The 26300-nt window shown below is 44.4% G+C and overlaps 1 protein-coding gene across 1 annotated transcript in view; it reads left to right on the forward strand.

The window, feature by feature from the left end:
- The window catches only part of LOC126187449 (probable cytochrome P450 301a1, mitochondrial), a 196356-nt gene that overhangs the window by 168568 nt on the left and 1488 nt on the right, over positions 1–26300 (forward strand). The window contains exon 11 of the mRNA XM_049928534.1: positions 14608–14823. Within this exon, the coding sequence (XP_049784491.1) occupies positions 14608–14823 (216 nt within the window). The remainder of the gene's footprint in view (positions 1–14607; positions 14824–26300) is intronic.

A 26300-nucleotide genomic window follows, 5' to 3' on the forward strand; every position in this document is an offset into this window, starting at 1 on the left:
AATAAAACAAAGGCTCAAAAGTGGATTTAAAAGTGAAGAAAAGTTACAGGATCTGTTGAATGGAATGAACAGTCTAATGAGTAAAGGATATGGATAGAGAGTAAATCGGGGAAAGACGAGAGAAATGAGATGTACCTGAAATTAGAACAACTGGAAACTTAGCATCATATTTGGAGATCACAAAGTAGACGAAGTTGAGGAATTCTGCTAGCAAGGCAGCAAGATAATGTGTGACGGATGGAGCAAGGGAGACATAAAAAGCTGACTAGCACTGCTAAAATGGACATTCCTGGTCAAGAGAAGCCTACTACTGTCAAACATAGACCTTAATTTGAGGAAGGAATTTCAGAGTATGTTCATTTGGAGCACAGCGTTGTATGGTAGTGAGACAGGGACTGCGGGAAACCGGAACAGAAGATGTGAGATGTGGTGCTACAGAAGACTGTTCAACATTAGTTGGACTGATAAGATAAGGAATGAGGAGGTTCTCCACAGAATTGGTGAGGAAAGGAATGCACAGAAAACACTAACAAGAATAATTAACAGGATGACAGGAGATGTTCAAAATGGCTCTAAGCACTATGGGACTTAACATCTGAGGTCAGCAGTCCCCTAGACTTAGAACTACTTAAACCTAACTAACCTAAGGACCTCACACACATCCAAGCCCGAGGCAGGATTCGAACTTGCGACCGTAGCAGCAGTGTGGTGCCGGACTGAAGCGTCTAGAACCGCTCGGCCACAGCGGCCGGCTGACAGGATATGTGAGAAGACATCAGGGAATATCTCGCATGGTACTAGATGGAGCTGAAGAGTTTAAAAACTGTTTATGAAGACAGAGATTGGAATACATTCAGCAAATAATTGAGGAGGTAGGTTGCAACTGCTACTCAGGGATGAAAACATTGGCAGTTTGCTGTACTCACACACGACATCTTTCAAATGGTAGATTCAGCTTAACAGATGGATTCTGTCTTCCTAGATTTCCAAAAGACGTTCGGCCAGGTACATCTTCGTCCATGTATAACTGTGATACGAACGTCTTGATAGACGTGCCATACGCTGGATGAAAGCGTGCCGAAATTAGCTTGGCAAGTCAATGGTATAAAATGAGACGAAAATGTAAAATTAGCTGAATGGAAGACAGTTTTCTTTGACGGAATCTAACAAAGTGCGGGATATCTGTAAAATAATTCGCATGCAAGACACTAGAAACCTTATAAGCAGTACATGAGAGGAAGCAGACACGAATGCAGAGACGCGCAGATACGTTCTTGACTGGTCAGTACAATCCATGTGAAACTGTAACGGAGGTCTGGGGTGTAACAGACAGGTATGAATTAAAGCTATATGTTATACCTTGATCTTTCAATCCGACGAATGATGTCCACGATTTAAAAAAAAAAAAAATTCTTGTTAGTTCACTATGTTTCCGACACGCCTTCTATGCGTGGAATTTTTGGTATTATTTGCTCGTGTATTGCGTGCTGGGATGGCGGACAGCAATAATGACGTTGCTTTGCGCACTTGATGCAGCGAGCGTTTCGTCCATGCTGCTGATGTTTCGCTTAGGAGATACGCTGTGGTTCATGGAACCCCCAGAAGTTTGGAGACAGTGCTACTGATGTCTCAAGGAAGTGTCTGTCGTTGTTTGACAGCTGTGACGTAACTGCTAATGCTGTATAGCTCGAGTTGTAAGCACCTGTTGAATGCAATGTATAGGGAGTTTAATACGAGAATATTGCGTTGGTACCTAAGTTCGTAGAGTTTTCTTCATAACTTCAATTAACACAACAGATACACATAATTGAGACTTTAATCATCAATAATATGTTCTCTTTTACTATTTGCAACCGTTTTGCAACGCTAGGATAACTTTTCAATTACGCGAATGTAGAATTCACGTGGTTTTGAGGCGAACAACTCGTCGAACCATGTTCGGACCGCAATGTCATCCAGAAAGGAAGTGTCCTGCAGGTTGTTCGATAGAGAGCGGAAAGGGTGCAACTCTGAAGGCGCAAGGTCCGGTGAATAAGGTGAGTGCGAAATGGCTTCCCTACCCAGCTCCCGTGTAGTGATCTTTGTCAGTCTAGCAGAATGCGAACGGACGTTATCTAGGATTAGCACCATTTTCTAGGGTCCACAGTTCCACTACCTATCTCCAAATGACAAGCTGACAATATGTAAACTCAAATAGCAACGGTGAACTACAAATTAAAAAATACAGTCGATAAATAAATCCATAGCAACAGGATTACCAACTTTCAAAAGAGAGATTCTACGAATTTATGCAGCAGCTTAATACGTATCGCAAAGAAGGAAAGTTCAATATCATTCAGTAGTAGCTGGTTTTCTAAGTAACTCTTCAGGCTGAACCAGTCATCGCAACTGAGGAAAAGGAGTCTTGGAGCCAAGACAGCAGGGCAATGGTTACTTCTCCAACTGGTTTGAAGTGAAAGAAGGTGAAATTGATAAACCACGGCGACCCCCGTGAACTATACAAGCAAACGACCGCAGAGACATAAGGCACATTCAAATGCTCGGGCGAATTAAGTGAGAAACTTCGGAAGATAAATTCCATTATTATAGAGAAAACTTGCAATGTAAATTTACAGAATAGTCCTCGTACCATGGTCCTGGGGTAGTGAAGGAAAACAACAATATTGGAACAAAGAGTCCTGCGGCTCACAACGCGCAGTGGGTTGCAGAGAGTGTAAGTAGGTTTACGCGTGAAATAAATGGAACATCTAGTTTCTTTTCAATTCCGGCATCTCTAAAGCTGGTATTGTCCGCGTCTGATATGCACATTATTTTCGCTATAAAGTGAAGTCTGAATGCATCTACATCTATACAGCGTGACAGAAATTGGAAATTTGTGGTAAGATCCTGTGGCACCAAACTGCTGAGGTACTCGGTCCCTAAGATTACTCACTGCTTAATCTAACGTAAACTAACTTACGCTAAGACAACACATACACCCATGTCCGAGCAAGGACTCGAATCTCCAACGGGAGGAACCGCGCAAACCGTGAAAGAACGCCCCAGACCACGTGGCGCGTAATAAAAGTGTGAAGCGATCCGAAGCGGAGGACGAAACGAAATGAAATTTCGTCGTATAAGAGGATATGTGAAATTATTACAGTAATTAAAAAAGGTAGTCAAATTTACGACGAACGAGCCCGCTCATCAGTATGACGTTGCATCAGCCCTGGCCTGGATCCATGCACTAAATCGATTGGGAAGGCTGCCATGGGGCTGCTGTATGCTCTCAGAAGACAACTGACTCAATTTTTGTAACTGGTGCTTGATGTACAAGATACAGGCACTGGGATGGACCTGACGTGCAAGCGGGTCCCACACGTGAACTGTTGGAGACAGATTTCTGGATCTTGCTGGTCACGGGAGTACCTTGTATGTCTTGTAGCAAACTGGCCCCGCGATACAGTCACGTAAGAGGTAACATATGGTGATGCAGGATGTACGTGATGTACCGTGGTGGCACCAGATTCCTCTCAATCACTACCTGCTGTGCTGTGAAGTCAAACGCGATGGTGCCTCACACCATGACGTTAGAAGTAACATCGCCTTGCAGCTGCAAAACATGGGAAGAATGGAATCTGTCTCCAGGTTATCGTCATTCTCACCAAACGACAGTCACCCGGAGTCACCCTCTGCCAGGCATTTAGGTGTGACTTGCAGATCAACCATGAAAATGTAGCGTAAAACCGGAATTCATCGGTGAACACAATGTGACGCCACATCAGCGGTCCATGCTTTCCGGTCACGACAAACTGTACAAAAGTAGGCTGAGATATCAACCATCGGAGGTACCCCCGTAGGTCGTAACATTCATACATCATATACACTCCTGGAAATGGAAAAAAGAACACATTGACGCCTGTGTGTCAGACCCACCATACTTGCTCCGGACACTGCGAGAGGGCTGTACAAGCAATGATCACACGCACGGCACAGCGGACACACCAGGAACCGCGGTGTTGGCTGTCGAATGGCGCTAGCTGCGCAGCATTTGTGCACCGCCGCCGTCAGTGTCAGCCAGTTTGCCGTGGCATACGGATTCCCATCGCAGTCTTTAACACTGGTAGCATGCCACGACAGCGTGGACCTGAACCGTATGTGCAGTTGACGGACTTTGAGCGAGGGCGTATAGTGGGCATGCGGGAGGCCGGGTGGACGTACCGCCGAATTGCTCAACACGTGGGGCGTGAAGTCTCCACAGTACATCGATGTTGTCGCCAGTGGTCGGCGGAAGGTGCACGTGCCCGTCGACCTGGGACCGGACCGCAGCGACGCACGGATGCACGCCAAGACCGTAGGATCCTACGCAGTGCCGTAGGGGACCGCACCGCCACTTCCCAGCAAATTAGGGACACTGTTGCTCCTGGGGTATCGGCGAGGACCATTCGCAACCGTCTCCATGAAGCTGCGCTACGGTCCCGCACACCGTTAGGCCGTCTTCCGCTCACGCCCCAACATCGTGCAGCCCGCCTCCAGTGGTGTCGCGACAGGCGTGAATGGAGGGACGAATGGAGACGTGTCGTCTTCAGCGATGAGAGTCGCTTCTGCCTTGGTGCCAATGATGGTCGTATGCGTGTTTGGCGCCGTGCAGGTGAGCGCCGCAATCAGGACTGCATACGACCGAGGCACACAGGGCCAACACCCGGCATCATGGTGTGGGGAGCGATCTCCTACACTGGCCGTACACCACTGGTGATCGTCGAGGGGACACTGAATAGTGCACGGGACATCCAAACGGTCATCGAACCCATCGTTCTACCATTCCTAGACCGGCAAGGGAACTTGCTGTTCCAACAGGACAATGCACGTCCGCATGTATCCCGTGCCACCCAACGTGGCAGGTGTAAGTCAACTACTCTGGCCAGCAAGATCTCCGGATCTGTCCCCCATTGAGCATGTTTGGGACTGGATGAAGCGTCGTCTCACGCGGTCTGCACGTCCAGCACGAACGCTGGTCCAACTGAGGCGCCAGGTGGAAATGGCATGGCAAGCCGTTCCACAGGACTACATCCAGCATCTCTACGGTCGTCTCCATGGGAGAATAGTAGCCTGCATTGCTGCGAAAGGTGGATATACACTGTACTAGTGCCGACATTGTGCATGCTCTGTTGCCTGTGTCTATGTGCCTGTGGTTCTGTCCGTGTGATCATGTGATGTATCTGACCCCAGAAATGTGTCAATAAAGTTTCCCCTTCCTGGGACAATGAATTCACGGTGTTCTTATTTCAATTTCCAGGAGTGTACATTGAAATAATCTATGGTAACGTATGGAAATTGCGTGTTTTCTTGTCATCGCTGTGACATAATTTACCTAACTTCATCATGTGAAAGTACCACACAGACTACTACACTGAAATACCAAAGAAACTGGTAAAGGCAGGCGTATTCCAATATAGAGATGTGTAAACAGGCAGGATACGGCGCTGCGGTCGGTAACGCCTATCTAAGAGATCAAGTGTCTGGCGCACTCGTTATATCGGTTACTGTTGCTACTATGGCAGGTTATCAAGATTTAAATCAGTTTAAACGTGGTGTTATAGTCTGCGCACGAGCGATAGGACACAGCATTTCCGAGGTAGTTATGAACTGGGGATTCTCCCGTACGAGTGTTCCCGTGAATATCGAGAATCCGGTATAGCTTCAAATCTCCGACATCGCTGGGGCCGGAAAAAGATCCTGCAAGAACGGAACCAACGAGTACTAAAGAGACTCGTTCAACGTTACAGAATTGGAACCCCTCCGATAACTGCTGCAGATTTCAATTCTGGGCCATCAACAAGTGTCAGCGTGCAAACCATTCAACGAAACACCATCGATACCGGCTTTCGGAGCCGAAGGTCCACTGGTGTACCCTTGATGACTGCACGACACGAAGTTTTACGCATCGCCTAGGCCCGTCAACACCGTCATTGGACTGTTTATGACTGGAAACATGTTGCCCGGTAAAACGAGTCCCGTTTCAAATTGTATCGAGCGGATGAACGTGTACGGGTATGGAGACAACCTCATGAATCCATGGTCTCTGCATATTAGCAGGGGAATGTTCAAGCTGGTGGAGGTTGTGTAATGGTGTGGGGTGTGTGCAGCTGGAGTGATATGGGGCGCCTGATACGACTCTGACAGGTGACACGTACGTAAGCATCCTGTGTGATTACCTGCATCCATTCATGTCCATTGTGAATTCCGACGTACTTGGGCAATTCCAGCAGAACAATGTGACACCCCACACGTCGGGAATTGCTACATAGTGACTCCAGGAACACTCGTCTGAGTTTAAACACGTCCGCTGGCTACCAAACTCCCCAGTCATGAACATAATTGAGCATTTCTCAGATACCTTGCAACGTGCTGTTCAAAAAGAGATCTCCACCCACTCGTATTCTTGTGGATTTATGGGCAGCGCTGCAGGATTCATGATGTCATTTCCCTCCAACACTACTTCAAACATTAGTCGAGTCCATGCCACGTCGTGTTGCGGCACTTCTGCGTGCTCGCGGGGGCCCTACACGATATTAGGCAGATCTACCACGTTTTTCTTTCTCTTTAGTGTAGTGTTACTGTTAAATAATGACAGTGACGACGGAGGAAGTCGTTGGAATCCTGCATATTCAAATCTGACGAGAAATGCCTGCTCTGCAGTAACATCTCTTTGGCACAGGGCTCATAGAAACACTTCTATACTAGTTCTGTACCATTCCATCAGCACATTGTAAAATGTTTCCAAGCGAGCGGCAATGAAAAACGCCTGTGTTTCTATGATTGCCACTCCAGTTCGCGTATCACTGTGACACGACAGGCATTTGTTCTTATTTGGAGAGAAAAGTTTGATCGCGGGTCGCACTTAAACGGAGGACGCACGGCCGTTGAGACCGGCTGGGGAGACGGCGGCGAGCGAGTTGTCAGCGGCAGATCGCTCCCCGTGGACGTGTCAGTGTCAACGGCTGACTGTTACCTGACGTCATGAGGGTTTAACCCATTCCAGCACACGGCTTTAAGACCACGCTTTGTCCATGTTTGTGTTGATTACACACAAATGTAAATTAGTACGACAAAGTACAGTACGGCAAATGAAAGAGCAGTTCGGACGAATCAGCCGAGACACGGATGCGTTTTATACGAATTTTACATCAAAACATATTAATTAAACAAATCTGCAACAAATACAACATACTAAATAATTCAAAATTTTTGAACCAGAGCAGGTACAGAGTAGAGCGAGTGCTCATTTTAAAATTCTCACCTAAACTCCACAACTGACATACTTGTATAATTTGCAACATTAATTTCTGACTCGTTAAACCCCAGTTTTATTAATTAGTTGCTAATAATTAATTAAAATAAATAATACAAAACAGATACACAAATAGCAAGGCAGTGTATGACAGCGTGTGTCGTTATATACATTTCAACATGGTTAGTTTCTGATATTTGTAATTATTACATAACCCCTGATTAGTGTATCAGAAAGAGCGCTTCAAATTCATATGGAAAGTGGTGCCTTATAAAAAACTGTGATGTTATTTAGTGGCACAAATATACAAAATCTATTTTCACACTCTGCAAAGAGAATTGCAAAATTTTAATTCTGAGCTAGCTATTGCAGCTACAAATTTGTGTAATGTATGTGTTTTGATGAAAATTTGAGTGCGCATGTAATGGTGCAAACAGAATTAAGATAGCTCTTCTTTGTAAAAAGTTATGCAATGAAGTGGTGGTCAATGGAAAGCAGGCACGTGACGTAGCTTGGGGCATTTCGCATCGAAATTATTTAAGCGGAGCTGACACAAAGCTCCAGGTCAGAGTTCGGCCCGCCTTTGCCGACGCCGGACCTGTGCTGCTCGACGCGACACTGGTGACAGCTTCTGCGGTTCGAAGTGCTGAATTTTGCGTGTGAGTGCAAACGGAAGATAGGATCCGGACTTACGATGTTTTCAGTGTGGAACACAGTAGTGACTTGAGTTTTTCATGTGTTGTGCCTTTTTGTGACTGTTTTTGTAAGCAAACGGGGCTTTGCTGCCAATATCGTAGCTGTGGGACTGTTTCCAATCGAGTGTCGCCAAACTTAGCCGCCGAAACGCTACTGTGGGATTCTTTTATTTCTGAGGATTGTAAACTGTGTTTTGGGATGTCAACGGGAATTAATTTCTGATACGGTCAGATTGGACTCTTATTTTTACCACACTTGCGTGACTGATTGTGAAGCAGTGCCAATGCACTTTAACTGTGTTTAAACCAGTGTGGACTTCTACACTACTGTCCATTAAAATTGCTACACCACGAAGATGACGTGCTACAGTCGCGAAATTTAACAGACAGCAAGAAGATGCTGTGATATGTAAATGAATAGCTTTGCAGAGCATTCACACAAGGTTGGCGCCGGTGGCGACACCTACAACGTGCTGACATGCGGAAAGTTCCCAACCGATTTCTCAAGCACAAACTGCAGTTGACCGGCGTTGCCTGGTGAAACGTTGTTGTGATGCCTCGTGTAAGGAAGAGAAATGCGTACCATCACGTTTCCGACTTTGATAAAGGTCGTATCGTAGCCTATCACGATTGCGGTTTATCGTATCGCGACAATGCTGCTCGCGTTGGTCGAGATCCAATGACTGTTAGCAGAATATGGAAACCGTGGGTTCAGGAGACTAATACGGAACGCCGTACTGGATCCCAACGGTCTCGTATCACTAGCAGTCGAGATGACAGGCATCTTATCCGCATGGCTGTAACGGATCGTGCAGCCACGTCTCAATCCCTGAGTCAACAGATGGGGACGTTTACAAGACAACAATCATCTGCACGAACAGTTCGACCACGTTTGCAGCAGCATGGACTATCAGCTCGGAGACCATGGCTGCGGTTACCCTTGGCGCTGCATCACAGGCAGGAGCGCCTGCGATGGTGTACTCAGTGACGAACCTTGGTACACGAATGGCAAAACGTCATTTTTTCGGGTTAATCCAGGTTCCGTTTACAGCATCATGATGGTCGCATCCGTGTTTGGCGACATCACGGTGAACGCACATTGGAAGCGTGTATTTGTCATCGCCATACTGGCGTATCACCCGGCGTGATGGTATGAGGTGCCATTCGTTACACGTCTCGGTCACCTCATGTTCGCATCGACGGTACTTTGAACAGTGGACGTTACATTTCAGATGTGTTACGACCCGTGGCTCTACTTTTCATTCGATCGCCGCGAAACCCTACATTTCAGCAGGATAATGCACGACCGCATGTTGCAGGTCCTGTACGGGCCTTTATGGATACAGAAAATGTTCGACTGCTGCCCTGTCCAGCACATTCTCCAGATCTCTAACCAACTGAAAGCGTCTGGTCAATGGTGCTCGAGGAACTGGCTCGTCACAATAAGCCAGTCACTATTCTTGATGAACTGTGGTATCATGTTGAAGCAGAATGGGCAGCTGTACCAGTACACGCCATCCAAGATCTGTTTGACTCAATGCCCAAGCATCTCAAGGCCGTTATTACGGCCAGAGATGGTTGTTCTGGGTATTGATTTCTCAGGATCTATGCACCCAAATTGCGTGAAAATGTAATCACATGTCAGATCTAGTATAATATATTTGTCCAATGAATGAATACCCGTTTATCATCTGCATTTCTTCTTGGTGTAGCAATTTTAATGGCCAGTAGTGTAATATTTTTTGTTATCCGACACTAACGAATTCGCCTTAATGTCAAGTGAACTTTAAGCCCTCGAGATTAGGCAGTGTCTTGCGAAATGATCAATGCGCTAAACTTCAGTCGACGTCCTTCATCATTCAAGAACTTCAATTAAAATTTGTAGCATGTTCAATATCGCTTTTGGTGGCCAAACCAATAAATAAAACGGCACCTAACTGTTTGGAAGATACCACCCGTGAACTTTATTCAGTTATGAATAAAAGCTTGTGCATTTGAAGGAACTTAACACATGCCTTCGATTCGTCATTCCACTTCAGTCTCTTAGACTGCACCCTGGTTAACATTTGTACTTGGCTGTCAGCAGCCACAAGAGTATTTTCTTCATGCACTTTAACAGGTGTTAAGCACACGTGTCTGGCGGCAGAAATGGTAGGAGATCATCCCCGAATTAGACAATGAGAGCCAACCCTATTCCCGTTCCCATTCCCATTCCGCCGACCGTCGCAGCTGCGGGTTCCTCCGGGATTTAAGCATTTCATCCCCATTCCCATTTCGCCGACCGTCGCAACTCTCTACCCTATTTCACAATAATACAAAACGTGCTGTCCTTCATTGAACTTTTCCTATGTTCTCCGTTAATCCTATCTCGTAAGTATCCTACATCGCCCAGCAACATTGTGGCAGAGGACGAACAAGTGTAATGTAGGCAATGTACTTAAAGGATTTGCTGCACCTTGTAAGTGATCTGCCAATAAAACGCCTTCCCCGCATAGTCTTTTATGTGATGGAAGCGAAGTAAGTTGCTCGTAATGGTAATCCCTAGCTATTTATTTGAGTCTAGGACCTTTAAAACTGTATTATATATCGTGTTACTGAAATTTAGCGGAATTATTTTAGTACATACTCATTTAGAAACACTCAACTTTATTTTATTGTTTAGGAGCAATAGCTACTTTTTGCACCATGCAGCTATCTTCTCTAAATCACTTTGCAATTAGTTTTGAGCGTCTGATGACTTTTCAAGACGATAAACAATGGCATCATCTGCAGACAGAGTAAGAGGCCTGCAGAGAATTTCTCCTAAACCGTTTATGTAGACTGTTAACAGCAAATGGCCGGTAATGCTCCACTGAAGAACCCCAAATATCGTTTATCACTAGACGACCTCCCGTCAGTCAGGAATTCAGGAATTCACGAATCCATTCGCGACGCCGGACGATATTCCACAGACCCGCAATTTGATTAGAGGCCACTAGAGAGAAATAGTGTCACAATTTTTCTGGAAATCTAAATTTATGGGATCAACTTGGGATCTCCTTTCGGTAGCACTCATTAATTTGTGTGAATAAAGACATTAAACCGGAAATATATTGCCCTAATCCGCTCTCGTGATTTGCCATTGGATCGCCTTCTTCAAGCTACAGTCTAAGACAAAACGAAACAAAACATTTCACACCAAGAAGGAATTACTTAAATACGACAGAGATCGATAGATTTGATGTAATGTACAGATAAATAAATGATTAGAGCTTCAGAAAATTGGGATGATTTCTTCAAGAAAAAGAGATTCTCAAGTTAATCAACTTAATAACGCATTTTTCTACTTTTGGTCCTTACGCAAGCAATCTTCGTCTTGACACTGATTTGTAGGTTTGTTGGATGTACTCCAGAGGGATATCGTGCCAAATATTGTACATTGGTGCGTTATGTTGTGAGAATCCCGAGCTAGTTGGAGTGCCATGCTGCATATGAAAACTAAAGGGGTCGTAGTATGAAATGAATTGGCACCCTGGATCCTCAGTCCTTGGATTGTATGGCGGGCGACAGTCAAGTTAGTATCCCAATACTGTCCGGGGAGTCTCCAGACACGGTTTCGCTAGTCATCGGGGCTCACTTCGCAGTGGGATTCATCACTGAAGACAATTCTACTCCAGTCAATGAGATTCCAGGTCGAATGTGATCGAGAGCACTGCAAAGGGGTTTGATGGTGTACAGAGGTCAATGGTAGTTCCCGCAAAGGGCGCTAGGAGCTCAGCCCTCTTTTTAGGAGCCGCTGTGGTCACTGAAGCACCAGTTGCACGCCTGATCGATACTAATCATGAACCCAGGACTCTGAGTGTCTCTCTGAAGATTCATCAGTCTTCACGCTTTGTCGTCGCTGTAGATCGACCGCTTTCTTCTTAGCACTGTGTTCGGTCATGGTTCACTCCCTTCTGCCAACATCGTAGGATCGTGGCATCGCTCCTATTCAAATGTCGATCGATTCGCCGATTACTCCAACCGGCTACTTTAAGTTTAAATGCTGACATCCACGTATATTGTTCACCCACCTGTCTACGAGGCATAGTGACTATCCATCTGAGTACATGCATGTATGCAATCCGTCTTCAGGCCACACGTACCCAATCGGGACCATCCGACCGCGTGTCATCCTCAGTTGACGATGCAGACAGGAGGGGCGTGTGGTCAGCACACCACTCTCCCGGTCGTTATGATGGTGTTCTTTGACCGGAGCCGCTACTATTCGGTCGAGTAGCTCCTCAGTTGGAATCACGAGGCTGAGTGCACCCCGAAAAATGGCAACAGCGCATGGCGGCACGGATGGTCACCCATTCAAGTGCCAGCCACGCCCGACAGCGCTTAACTTCGGTGATCTCACAGGAACCGGTGTATCCACTGCGGCAAGGCCGTGGCATCCATCTGAGTACACGGAATAATATTCGCAAAGACTTTATGTCCTGGTCTCGACATGTCCCTATCCTTACCAGATAAACGGCGAAACGGCGCTTTAGCGTTACGCATTCACCCATCGGCCGCTAAAGTTCACAATTTTGCATTTTCCGTCAATATTTATATGAGCAACAGTTTGTAATCTATTTGCATAAACCCTTCGTGGTGTGTCGTTTTACCTTTGTCTTAGACTGTATTTTGTAATGTTGGAACACACTATATGTTCAGAAATCCCACTAAAAATAAATAACTATGATATCGGTCTATAATTCAGTGAATTACTTTTATTTCGTTTATTTGTGAACTGATGTGAACTGTGTAACTTTTCAGTATACTGAATGCAGATCATTCGACGAATGAGCGTTTGTACATGATTACTAAAAATGGTATTACTCTACTGGCCATTAAAATTGCTACACCACGAAGATGACGTGCTACAGACGCGAAATTTAACCGAGAGGGAGCAGATTCTATGATATGCAAATGATTAGCTTTTCAGTGCATTCACACAAGATTGGCGCCGGTGGCGACACCTACAACGTGCTGACATGAGGAAAGTTTCCAAGCGATTGCTCATACACAAACAGCAGCTGACCGGCGTCGCCTGGTGAAACGTTGTTGTCATGCCTCATGTAAGGAGCAGAAATGCGTACCATCACGTTTCCGTCTTTGATAAAGGTCGGATTGTATCCTATCGCTATTGCGATTTAACATATCGCGACATTGCTGCTCGCGTTGGTCGAGATCCAATAACTGTTAGTAGAATATGGAATCGGTGGGTTCAGGAGGGTAATACGGAACGCCGTTCTGGATCCCAACGGCCTCGTATCACTAGCAGTCGAGATGACAGGCATCTTAGCCGCATGGCTCTAACGGATCGTGCAGCCACGTCTCGATCCCTGAGTCAACAGATGGGGACGTTTGCAAGACAACAACCATCTGCAAGAACAGTTCGACGACGTTTGCAGCAGCATGGACTATCAGCTCGGAGACCATGGCTGCGGTTACCCTTGACGCTGCATCACAGACAGGAGCACCTGCGATGGTGTACCCAACGACGAACCTGGGTGCACGAACGTCATTTTTTCGGATGAATCCAGGTTCTGTTTACAGCATCATCATGGTCGCCTACATGTTTGGCGACATCGCGGTGAACGCACATTGGAACCGTGTATGCGTCATCGCCATACTGGCGTATCACCCGGCGTGATAGTATGGGGTGCAATTGGTTACACGCCTCGGTCACTTCTTGTTCGCATTGACGGCACTTTGAACAGTGGTCGTTACATTTCAGATGTGTTACGACCCGTGTCTCTACCCTTCATTCGATCCCTGCGAAACCCAACATTTCAGCAGGATAATGCACGACCGCATGTTGCAGGTCCTGTACGGGCCTTTCTGGATACAGAAAATGTTCGACTGCTGCCCTGGCTAGCACATTCTCCGGATCTCTCACCAATTGAAAACGTCTCGTCAATGGTGGCCGAGCAACTGGCTCGTCACAATACGCCAGTCACTACTCTTGATGAACTGTGGTATCGTGTTGAAGCCGCACGGGCAGCTGTACCTGTACACGCCATCCGAGCTCTGTTTGACTCAATGCCCAGGGGTATCAAGGCCGTTATTATGGCCAGAGGTGGTTGTTCTGGTTCCTGATTTCTCAGGATCTATGCACCCACATTAAGTGAAAATGTAATTACATGTCAGTTCTAGTATAATATATTTGTCCAATGAATACCCGTTTATCATCTGCATTTCTTCTTGGTGTAGCAATTTTAATGGCCAGTAGTGTATATGAATAACAGTTTGTAACCTATTTGAATAAACCTTTCGTGGTGTGTCGTTTTTTTCCCCTTAGACTGTATTTTGTAATGTTGGAACACAGTATATGTTCAAAAATCCTACTAAAAGTAAATATCAATGATATGGTTCTATAACTCAGTGAATTACTTATATTTCCATTCTTTGTGTATTGATGTGAACTGTGTAACTTTACAGCCTATTGAGTGGGGATCATTCGTCGAATGAGCGTTTGTACAAGATTGCTAATCATGGTATTATTTGTATTATTTCATCAGCATACTCTGAAAAGGGACGATTCCACAAATGCACTGTCTGCTATCTTGGTAATGAGTACCGCGATAAGGCAGCGCCTCTGAGATTGTACTGCGCTGTGCTCTATGCCGGCAGGTGGATCTGATGATGGGCCACGCACGGTTGTCGCTGTCGGAGCAGTACTTCCCCCAGGCGGACCAGTTCCGCCCAGAGCGCTGGCTGAAGGGCCCGGACGGCCGGTCGGAGGCGCAGGACGCGCACCCCTTCGCCTCGATGCCCTTCGGCTTCGGCCCCAGGATGTGCATCGGCAGGCGCTTCGCAGAGCTGGAGGTCTACACGCTGCTGGCCAGGGTACGTATCTCTCCCAGCGTAGCAGCTGGCGCTGTCTGTCGTGGACTACGTTCACTGTTAGATTGTCACGAGCCTCCGGGGTAACATGAAAAAAGTCCATTTGTGGCTATTTTTCAATAGACTTTACTGTTGTATCATAAAAACAGACAATGTTTCAGTGAAGTGTCAAACCAAGTCAGTTTAAGTTTGATCCACCAGATCTACATCTACATTCCATGCTCTTCATACCACTGTAAAGTGCATGGCTCAAATTACGTCCCATTGTAAAAGTTATGAGGAGTTTTTCCCGCTCCATTCAAGTATGAAGCAAGGGAAGAATGACTATTCAAATACCTCTGTGTTTGCTGTAATTAAATAAATCTTGCCCTTAGGATTCCTCTTGGGGCGGTATATAGAGATTATAGTCTATTCCTAGAGTTATCGCTTAAAGCCGATTCTTGAAACTTAAGTAGTGATTCTCGGAATTGTCTACGTTTGTGTTCAAGAAACTGGTATTCTAGTTCTTTCAAGATCTCTGTGACACTCTCCCACGCGTCAAACAAACCTGTGACAATTTGCCTTGCCCTTTCTATTATACGCTTCATACCCCCAGCTAGTCGTATTTGGTACTGGTCCCAAACACTTGAAAAATATGCTACGATGAGTGGCACGAGTGATTTGTAAGCAAACTCCCCTGTAAACTGGTTGTATTTCCGTAGTGTTCTGCCAACAAATCGAAGTGTGCTACCTGATTTACTCAAAACTGAGCCTATATTATCGTCCCACTTCAATTTCCTATAAAGTATTTCTCCCGGGTATTTGTATGGCTTTACCGAAGTGTTCTGAAATCCAGTTCCTGACAAAAATACAATCTGAAGACTTGGAGTTCCAAGACTCTACGGATTCGTTCTTGCCTAATACGGCTTGCCTTGGTAAAATCGAAATAGGCTAGTAAAAAAAGAACAGCACCTTTACTTGCTAGAGGATTGGATCAGTACGATAAACTCAGCGAAGAGGAATAAACCTAATTTCACAGTTGTTTTTCTGAACTTTCTTAGCACAAAAACTTTGGAAAACTCTATGACTAAACAGGAAAGGGAACACACATGGAGAGCCTGTCAATTGGTATCATACGCTGGCTGAAATTTGAAAAAGGTTTGGCTAAACGACTAAGTTCCGAGAAGCAATCAACTAACTTTGTGATTCCTGACGGGATATGATTCTGGGGGAAAAGGGGTGGGAAGACACCTGCAGACACGATCGAACAAATATCAACATGCAGTAGTGACGATTGTAAAACTATTATAGACTTTAAAAGCACTGCCCGCCATGTTTATTTTTATAGCTGGTAAACTGTGAAACAGTGACAGTGGCAACTCAGTATATAGTGTTTGACAGTGATGAAAATGAGGAAAAAGAAAACGTGTAGGTGGTTGCAGATGACAAACTATGGAACAAGACAGTCACTGTAGTAACAGAACACATCAGAAAAACCACACCATATGGTAAAATGATGAGAAATAAAAACCCACTGAAGATGCTGCAACTGCAGTGAAACATGTTTGAGTTAAAAAACAAAAGTGTTTTGCTAAAGGCAGACCCTATCTAAAAACATACGTATTTGAAAGCACCACTTCTACAAAAACCAAGCACTTGGATTGTCTGTAATTTAACATAGTGGGAAAAAGATTTGTATATCTTATGATACGATATTCTTAACAAATCTTATGTCAAATAATTTACTGGAAGTTTCATAGGAGAAGTGAAGCAATAATTGCATTCAGTTAGTGGACATAATAAAGCAAAACGGTCCTTTTAAGCACTTATCAGACATACATAAAGCTTGATCTAGTAAATAGAATTTTTAATTGTGAACACTCCCCATGTGCAAATTACCTACTAGATAGTGTCGGTAGCTTCATGATGCTATTCACGATAACACTGTTACATCTAGAGAAATAACAACGCTATAAAATTTGCAGCGGAGTCCAGAAAGACCAGTAGAGGATCGACGCTTGGTGTATGGATTGGCAGTTGACATTCAGCATAAATATATGTAACGGATTGAACACAAATACGTATAAAGGCTCGTCGTTGCGCGGCGAAGTGGGTCCTTTCTACAAACGATTCAGTCCAAAAGAAGAGCAGCGAGTTCCGCCACAAGTTCGTAAAACGGCAGGGACATGGGCTCCATGACAGTTGCTCAACAGCTGCATGTCTTTTCGCCCGTATACATCGCAATCGTCGTTTACCCTTGTCATCTGTGGGCCATGGCGCACCATAGTTGCTTCGGCGCCATTTTTGAATAGCGCCATTTTGTCATACACAGTACGCTTTAACCAACACGTAACGCGAACAGTCTAAAAACTTAGCCATTTCGTAAATGCTTCCACCATTGCCCTTTTGGACGTCAGATAAGTTCTTCCGTTTCCGTATTACGATTACGACAGCACTATTGTCTGCGTCCCTCCGACACACTTTATATACCCTACACCGCTGGTGTTGCCATTTCCGTCTAAGAGTGAGCACCGGACACTTAACTTCCAGAAAGGCAGTAGTCACATTAACGTGACTTGATCATGCATTAAAAGAAGTTTCGTTAGTTCGCAGTCTGGATGCCAAACTATTAGATAATATGTACATAAGATTTGCTTAAATGTACATCTGTAACTGATCACCATGACAGACTAAGGTAATTAACCTCTCCGGTTATAAATAGTTTTTTGGTTCAAAATCACAACCTTCGTTGGGCGATTATAAGCCCGTGATTCGTATCTCGGCTTCACATGCGGCTTCCAATTGCCCCCAGCCTGGTGATCAGTCTATTGTAGCCATGCGCTTCGCGGTTTTTGTACACCTGAAGATGGGCTTACAATCGGCCGAAACCGGTCGTGATTTTGGACCAATAAAACTATTTACGACTGTTTCTTCGTTCGTCATTTATTTTATTGTCTTGCATTTGCCTGTCAGATATGTTTGCATGTACAGCAAGCTCCTTTTAGACAGGTTAACGCAGATCCGAGACTGCACAGGAAACCGGAAACTGTTCATACAAAACATTTTAGACCTCACGTTCGAAAGCCCACTGCATTACTTACGCGTTACTCGCCGGAAAGGAAAGGTTGGAAATTATCGATTATTCGCTTCAAGGGCAGACAAATGAACAGAGGTAATTGGCGACAAATATGTCACAAGAATGGACACCTCGCATATATCTGAAGATAAAATCGGACACAACGGAAAAAATAATGCAGGGATGTGTGACGATGGGATAAAGTCCGACTGGCATTATCTTACGTCAGTAAAATATGAGTCATCTGCCTAATAGTGCATTTTAAGTTAAAATATTTATTCTGACCGTGAAACTATATTTCAGGCTTCTTTTTTTATTCTGCCATAGATCGCCAACCTTCTGCATCCGGATCATCGGGCGTTTCATGTAGTTACAACATTTTGTTTTGAGAATTAAAATACTATTTTTTTCCATGGACGCAAATCTCAACTTGCTGAGGAACTTGATAATTTTAACAGTTTTTTAACCACATCTGATTCCCTAAATCATGAACTACAGAGTAACATAGTAAAGCTGAAATACTAAACACCTTTTTCCAAAGCTGTTTCAGAGAGGAAGACCGCACTGCAGTTCCTTCTCTAAATCCTCGCTCAAACGAAAAAGTGGCTGACATCGAAATAAGTGTCCAAGGAATAGAAAAGCAACTGAAATCACTCAACAGAGGAAAGTCCACACTGGACCTGACGGGATACCAATTCGATTCTACACAGAGTACGCGAAAGAACTTGCCCCCTTCTAACAGCCATGTACCGCAAGTCTCTAGAGGAACGGAAGGTTCCAAATGTTTGGAAAAGAGCACAGGTAATCCCAGTCTTCAAGAAGGGTCGTCAAGCAGATGCGCTAAATTATATACCTATATCTCTGACATCGATCTGTTCTAGAATTTTAGAACATGTTTTTTGCTCACGTATCATATCATTTCTGGAAACCCAGAATCTACTCTGTAGCAATCAACATGGATTCCGGAAACAGCGATCGTGTGAGACCCAACTCGCTTTATTTGTTCATGACACCCAGAAAATATTAGATACAGGCTCCCAGGTAGATGCCATTATCCTTGACTTCCGGAAGGCGTTCGATACAGTTCCGCACTGTCGCCTGATAAAGTAAGAGCCCACGGAATATCAGACCAGCTGTGTGACTGGCGTGCCAAAGGGGAGTGTTATGGGACCATTGCTTTTCACAATATATATAAATGACCTAGTAGATAGTGTCGGAAATTCCATGCGGCTTTTCGCGGATGATGCTGTAGTATACAGAGAAGTTTCAGCATTAGGAAATTGCAGCGAAATGCAGGAAGATCTGCAGCGGATAGGCACTTGATGCAGGGAGTGGCAACTGACCCTTAACATAGACAAATGTAATTAATTGCGAATAATAGAAAGAAGGATCCTTTACTGTATGATTATATGACAGCGGAACAAACACTGGTAGCAGTTACTTCTGTAAAATATCTGGGAGTTTTCGTACGGAACGATTTGAAGTGGAATGATCATATAAAATTAATTGTTGGTAAGGCGGGTGCCAGGTTGAGATTCATTGGGAGAGTCCTTAGAAAATGTATTCCATCAACAAAGGAGGTTGCTTACAAAACACTCGTTCGACCTATACTTGAGTATTGCTCATCAGTGTGGGATCCGTACCAGGTCGAATTGACAGAGGAGATAGAGAAGATCCAAAGAAGAGCGGCGCGTTTCGTCACTGGATTATCTTACACACTATTTAATCTAACTTAAACAAACTTACACTAAGGACGACACACACACCCATGCCCGACGGAGGACTCGAACCTCCGACGGGGGGAGCTGCACGGACCGTGACAAGACGCCTCAGACCGAACGCCTACCCGGCGGGGCAAACTACCGAAGTTCTAAGCCATAATAGAAGGCACTGATGCTCAAATCGTTATAGGCACTGAAAGCTGGCTGAAGCTCGAGATGACCTATCGCAGTAAAGGAAGGATAGGCTAAATACAGTTGGTAATGGCGTGTTTATTGCTGTTAGAAATATTTTATCTTGTTGCGAAATTGAAGTAGATGGTTCCTGTTAGTTAGTATGGGGAGATGTCATTCTCGGCCACCAGAATAATATAACCATTGGATCCTTTTACCGACCTACCAACGCAGATTATACAATCGCTAAAATGTTCAAAGAACACTGAAGTCTAATTTCAAACAAATACCCGACTCTTATAATTATAGTTGGTCATGACTAATTTACCCTCGGTATGTCGGCGAAAATACTTGTTAAAATCCGGAGGTATGCATAAAACAGCATCCGAAATTGTGCTTATCGCATTTTCTGGAAATTGTTTTAAGCAGTTAGTTCATGAGCGCATGCGAAAAGTAAAGGGTTGGGAAAACAAACTTGTCCTTTTAGCAACAAATAAGCCTCAGCTATTAACGAGCATCAAAACGGATACAGCGATTAGTGAATATAGGGTTGTCGTAGCGAGATTCAATATTGTAAGCCCAAAATCCGCCACAAATAAACAAAAAATATATCTATTCAAATTATCTTATAAAAATTCGATTGACGCCTTTCTGAGGGACAATCTCCACTCCTCCCACATTAATAATGTAAGTGTAGACATGATGTGGCTTAAATTCAAATAAATAGTATCAACATAAATTTAAGCAAAATAAATCAACAAACAACGGAACTGATCCACCTCGGCACCCAAATAACTCTTAACACTGTAGCAAGCACTAGGAAACACGCATACCAAATTTAACAAACACAATACTCCCAAGATTGGCGATCTTCTACAGACGCTCGAAATTTAGTTCGGGCTTCAATGTGCGATACTTGCAATAGTTACCACAACGAAACTTTGTCTCGATACCTGGCAGAAAGTCAAAAGATATTCTGGTCGTATGTGAAGTATGCTGTCGGCAAGGAACAATCAATGCCTTCTCTGCGCGATAGCAATGGAAGTACTACCGCTGACAGTGCTGCCAATGCGGAGATATTAAACACAGCCTTCTGAAATTCCTTCACCAAAGGAGACGAAGAAAATATTCCAGAATTAAAATCGAGAACAGCTGCCAGTACGATTAACTTATTAGATATTCTCGCAGTAGTGAAGGAACTTAAATCACTTAACAAAAGCAAGTCTTCCGGTCTCGTATACCAATTAGGTTCCTTTCAGAGTATACTGATACAATAACTCAATATTTTACAATCTTATATAACCGCTCGTTGAAAGAATGATCCGTATGCGAAGACTGGAAAGTTGCATAGGTCATACCAGTATTCAAGAAAGGCAGTAGGAATAATCCACTAAATTTCAGCCCCATATCATTAACGTCGGTATGCAGCAGCAGTTTGGAAACTATATTGTGTTCGAACATTAGCTCGAAGAGAACGGTCTGTTGACACACAGCCAACACGGATTTAGAAAACATCGTTCTTGTGAAACACAACTACTTCTTTACTCACATGAAATGTTGAGTGCTATCGACAAAGAATTTCAAATTGATTCCGTATTGCTTAGACTTCCAGAAGGCTCTTGACACCATACCTCACAAGCGGCTTGTGATCAAATTGCGTGCTTATGAAATAACGTCTCAGTTATTGACTGGACTCATGGTTTCCTGTCAGAGAGGTCACAGTTCATAGTAACTATCGGACAGTCATTGAAGTGATTTATGGTGTTTCCCAAGATAGTGTTATAGGCCCTCTGTTGTTCCTTTCTATATAACCGATTTAGGAGACACTCTGAGGAGCAGTCTAGGTTATTTGCAGAAGGCGGTGTCTTTTATCGTCTAGTAAAATCATTAGAAGATCAAAACCAATTGTAAAACGATTTAGATAAAATAAATGTGTGGTACAAAAATTGGCAGTTGATCCTAAATAATGACAAGTGTGAGGTCATTGACATGTCTTCTGAAGTAACCTGTTGAACTTCAGTTGAACAATAAATAGTCAAATATAAGGCCGTAAATTCAGCCGAATGCCAAGAAATGCAAAATTTTTTGTTTTATGGAGAAACGGGGAAGAGAGTGTCACGAACATGATACAGGATTTGGTGTGGACATCATTAAAACATAGGCGTTTCTCGTTGCCGCAGGATCTTCTCACGAACTTTCAGTCGCCAGCTCTGTGCTCCGAACGCAAAAAATATTTTGTTGAGGTCGACCTACATAGGGAGGAACGTTCAATGTAAGAAAATAAGAGAAATCAGAACTCGCGCGGAAAGATATTGGGGTTCGCTTTCTTTTTCCGCGCGCTGTTCTAGAGTGGAATAACAATGAACTATTGTGGAAGTGGTTCGATGAATCTCCTGCCAGGCATGTAAGCGTGATTTGCAGAGTTTTGCCACGTGGACGTAGATGTAGAAACAAAGAGGATGGTAAAGTTATGAGTCAGAATGTTCAAGAGTATGTACGGGCAGGAAGCCCTATACTGAGCACGGATAAATCAGTAGTAAATCGGCCGGAACTCCTGTTTAACTAACAAATCTTCGACAAAAGAGGAGGAACGATGATGGTAATTGGGTTTATCGATCGTAGTAAATCATAGAGATATGGAATCCACAACTGGGACAAAAAATGTTGCGTCGCCCATTCGATCTTAAGATCGAAAAATATGAGTCCTCCAGAGGCTGAAAAAGGAGTTCTTCATCAATAGGTAGATATTTCCTAGACTCCAGTATAATTCTGCGATCTTCCCATTATCCAGGTAGCACTGTGGCACATTTTGCGTAACGTTTTTATGATAACATTTTTCGTCACCGCTACACCTCTGAACAATGGTGGGCTGGGATACACGCCCCAAGCGTGCGTTGGAAGCGATCTACCTAAGAAGAAACTATAGTGTATTATAAAGCACAGAATGTCCAGAAACTAACCAACTGCTGAAAATGCTTCGTCCCCGTTGCTTAACTTCGCCCACCGACTTGAGCTTCGCAATTGGTTGGTAGGTTGGTTGTTTTGGGGTAGGAGACCAGACAGAGAGGTCATCGGTCTCATCGGATTAGGGAAGGACGGGGAAGGAAGTCGGCCGTGCCCTTTGAAAGGAACCATCCCGGCATTTGTCTGGATCGATTTAGGGAAATTACGGAAAACCTAAATCAGGATGGCCGGACGCGGGTTTGAACCGTCGTCCTCCCGAATGCGAGTCCAGTGTCTAATCACTGCGCCACCTCGCTCGGTGAGCTTCGCAATTGTTGGTTTAGAACACGTATACTACTTCTAGAGCTGAAGTCCCGGTCTGGCACACAGTTCTAATCTTCCAGGAAATACCAGAGCACATTCCACTGCAGAGTGAAAATCAATTCTGGAAATGAGTCATCCAGGAAAATAGATACTTATCTCCCAACGTCTTAAACTTATAAAAACTTCACGGAACAACCCACTCCACAGCCAGTACTGCACAGACAGCCCACACGAAATTGGCCACGCAGTTGGGAGAACGTACGTAACAAACCATTGCATACTGCTGTCCACTTCAGTTGGTGGGAAGTGCTCACAGACGCATTTCCTACTAGGGAGAAAAATTTGGAGCTCTGCATAGCGATGTTCCCAAACTGTAGATATGTCACATAGTGGCATATTTACCCCACCGTTTTACTGGTACCTAGCAATACAAGTCCTGGAATGCGACCCAGTCAGCTCCAAACATAATATCTACACATGCTTAGATGCACACATGCACACTTACACATGCTACAGACGCTTAGGCACTGTACTTATTACCCACAACAAATGGACACACCGAGGTAGAGGATTACAGGTACTGCATGCCTGATTATCACTGGAACCTACAAACCCGACTTGATTACCATATCAGAACTTTTTAATACGTACCTTTTAACAGTAGAAGAAGAGGATGTTCTTAGCTGAGTTTAGATCACGGTAGGTTCTAGGTCAGTAGCAATATTGTTACCACTTCTTTTTACTTTTACCTTATTTTTCCTATGATTTGTCATTTTCTCTAATAATTAATTCAGTTCACTGTGCCCAAGGAACTATCTTACCTTTTTGTTCCTGGGAGGAATTGGTGCTTAATTTTAACAGGTTTCACATTTATAAGTTAGGACGAGACTCATAAACTTACACATAAAGTAAGACTTCTTTTGCATTCGAAATAGTCATGAAATAAACATAATTCAATAAATCTTTTTGAGCATAATGCTGAAGAGCGCAATTTCGACGATTGTATGATGGTATAAAAGAGAGGGGAAAGTAAAATCGAAAAGACAGTTCCCTTCTAAAGACAAGATTCCGGTACAGAGATTTAACCTGACGAAGTTTCAACACAGTACACACTCCGCTGCAGAGGTAAATAGTAAGTATGCGAAACTTGCATACCATCCACTAGTCACTCATAGACTTGTGTTAAATGAACAGTGACGGTCCTGCTACACTGTTCTCCTTTTTTACCGATATCAAAAGGAAGCCTCAGAGACCAGGCTATGTACGTTTTAAAAACATTTGCATATTGGGCCAGCAAGGAAACTATGCTCCTCTACAAAACTATGCTACACAAATGTCTTCTAAATTTTATATAAGACAGCACAGTAGAACATGTTGCTTCATCGCGACAACCTAAACTAAACTTTTGCTTAACAAGGAATAATATAAACAGCAGTGTCCATAAGCCGAACTGCCCATCAGCTTTGACACTCATTCGAACAGTAATCAGTTGCAGGTACTTTCTGGGAGAGCTCGACCTGTTGTCCTGCCGTTATACCTAATTACGTGACACGACTAGGAATGACGCAGTGAAGTCTGCATGTCATTTCAGACCTGGCTGAAGCGTTCTGGAGGCCTCAGCCATAGATTGCAAATAGCGGTCGCTAGAAGGTCGCCGTCAGAACTCTGGCCCGAACCAAGTGGCTGTGATTGGTTAATCACAGCGGCATGAGCCGCATCTGTGGGATGCTTTGAAGGGCACGTGAAACGTATATTGAAGCGTCTACAGTAGTGTTTTTCTCTGTCACTCTGCAACAAACGTTCACAACACATTTCGTGCTTTTCTCACGATTAGAACTGAGTAGTTTACTATTGTAAGCAGAAAGACTGGGTCCAAATTTCCACTTAGCGTAACGAAAGTCATTTCTCATTAAATGTAATGTAATACACATAACAAAAGAAATATTTCCATAATATTACAAGATTAGTGGCGTACATCATATAATTTGTATGTAATATTACTGTATAGGTACTATATTAAGAAACGAAATCATAGAATTTGCAGTGCCTGTCAAAAAAGTGAAGCATCCGCAAGTGGCGAATCAAACGAAACAAAACTTCAGTGATTGTAAAATGTAGTCAAATACAAAAATAGTTCGGCAGTACGAGCCTACTTATCAGTATGACGTGGCGCCCTCTGTGGCCTCGATGCATGTACTGGTTAGTTTGGAAAATGTGTCACAAAACTACTGCGTGCTCCCACAGCTGTTCTAAATGGTCCTTGATTTTATGGACCCTAGCGCTGGAACGAAGGTAACGTCCAAAGTGGTCCAACATATGGACTCCTAGGGACATACCTGGATAACCAGCTAGAGGAGTACCTCAGTTCCACGCAGACAGTTCATAGAAACGTGCCATGTGTGGAAGAGCACTGTCCACTTCCAAAACGCATCATTGTGTCGTCATACAATAGGTGCTACATGAGAACGAAGGGCGTCCGTAAAATACTGTGTGCCATCAGTGTTCCCGCCATTAGTATCAGCTGGGACCTGAGGTAATACCCACTGGCTTCCTCACAGTGATACGAGGAGCAACATCGCTCTGCCTCTCCTAAACACTAGAAGAATGGAACCTGTCCCTATGTCCAATCCCGTCTCCGGCCATCTTGATTTAGGTTTTCCGTGATTTCCCTAAATCGCTTCAGGCAAATGCCGGGATGGTTCCTTTGAAAGGGCACGGCCGATTTCCTTCCCCATCCTTCCCTCACCCGAGCTTGCGCTCCGTGTCTAATGACCTCGTTGTCGACGGGACGTTAAACACTACTATCCTCCTCCTCCTCCTGTCCCTATGTCGCCGCTGTGTTCGCTGACGATGGTGATCTAGGGTAGAGTAGAGTAGAACCTCAGTCTAAGCAATGAGGCTCCATTCATCAGCAACCCAGGCTTCCCAGTCATGACAAGGGTGCCCAGGGGCACGGGGTCTGTGACCTGCCGTGGTTAACTGACTGCAATAAAAGCGTACGGCGGCTGAGGGCCGAAGAGAGCGGAGCCTGAGTGGAAACGTTTGCAGACTGCCAAATCCCTCGGTCTCATTATGCAGACGCATTGGGTGGTGCCGGTCAGTCGGCGGCCGCATTCAGGTAGGCTGACTAGCGCCAAGGAGTCGCTGGAGCTGTGAGCAGAACATTGATGGTCGGCAATAAAGCAGAGGATGGGCCCTTGTTAGGTTGGAAGACGATGAGACAGCTGTGAGTTTCTGCGAATTTCCATGGGACAGGGCAGAGGTGT

Source organism: Schistocerca cancellata, chromosome 5 (genome assembly GCF_023864275.1).
Source record: "Schistocerca cancellata isolate TAMUIC-IGC-003103 chromosome 5, iqSchCanc2.1, whole genome shotgun sequence".
NCBI classification, from domain to species: domain Eukaryota; kingdom Metazoa; phylum Arthropoda; class Insecta; order Orthoptera; family Acrididae; genus Schistocerca; species Schistocerca cancellata.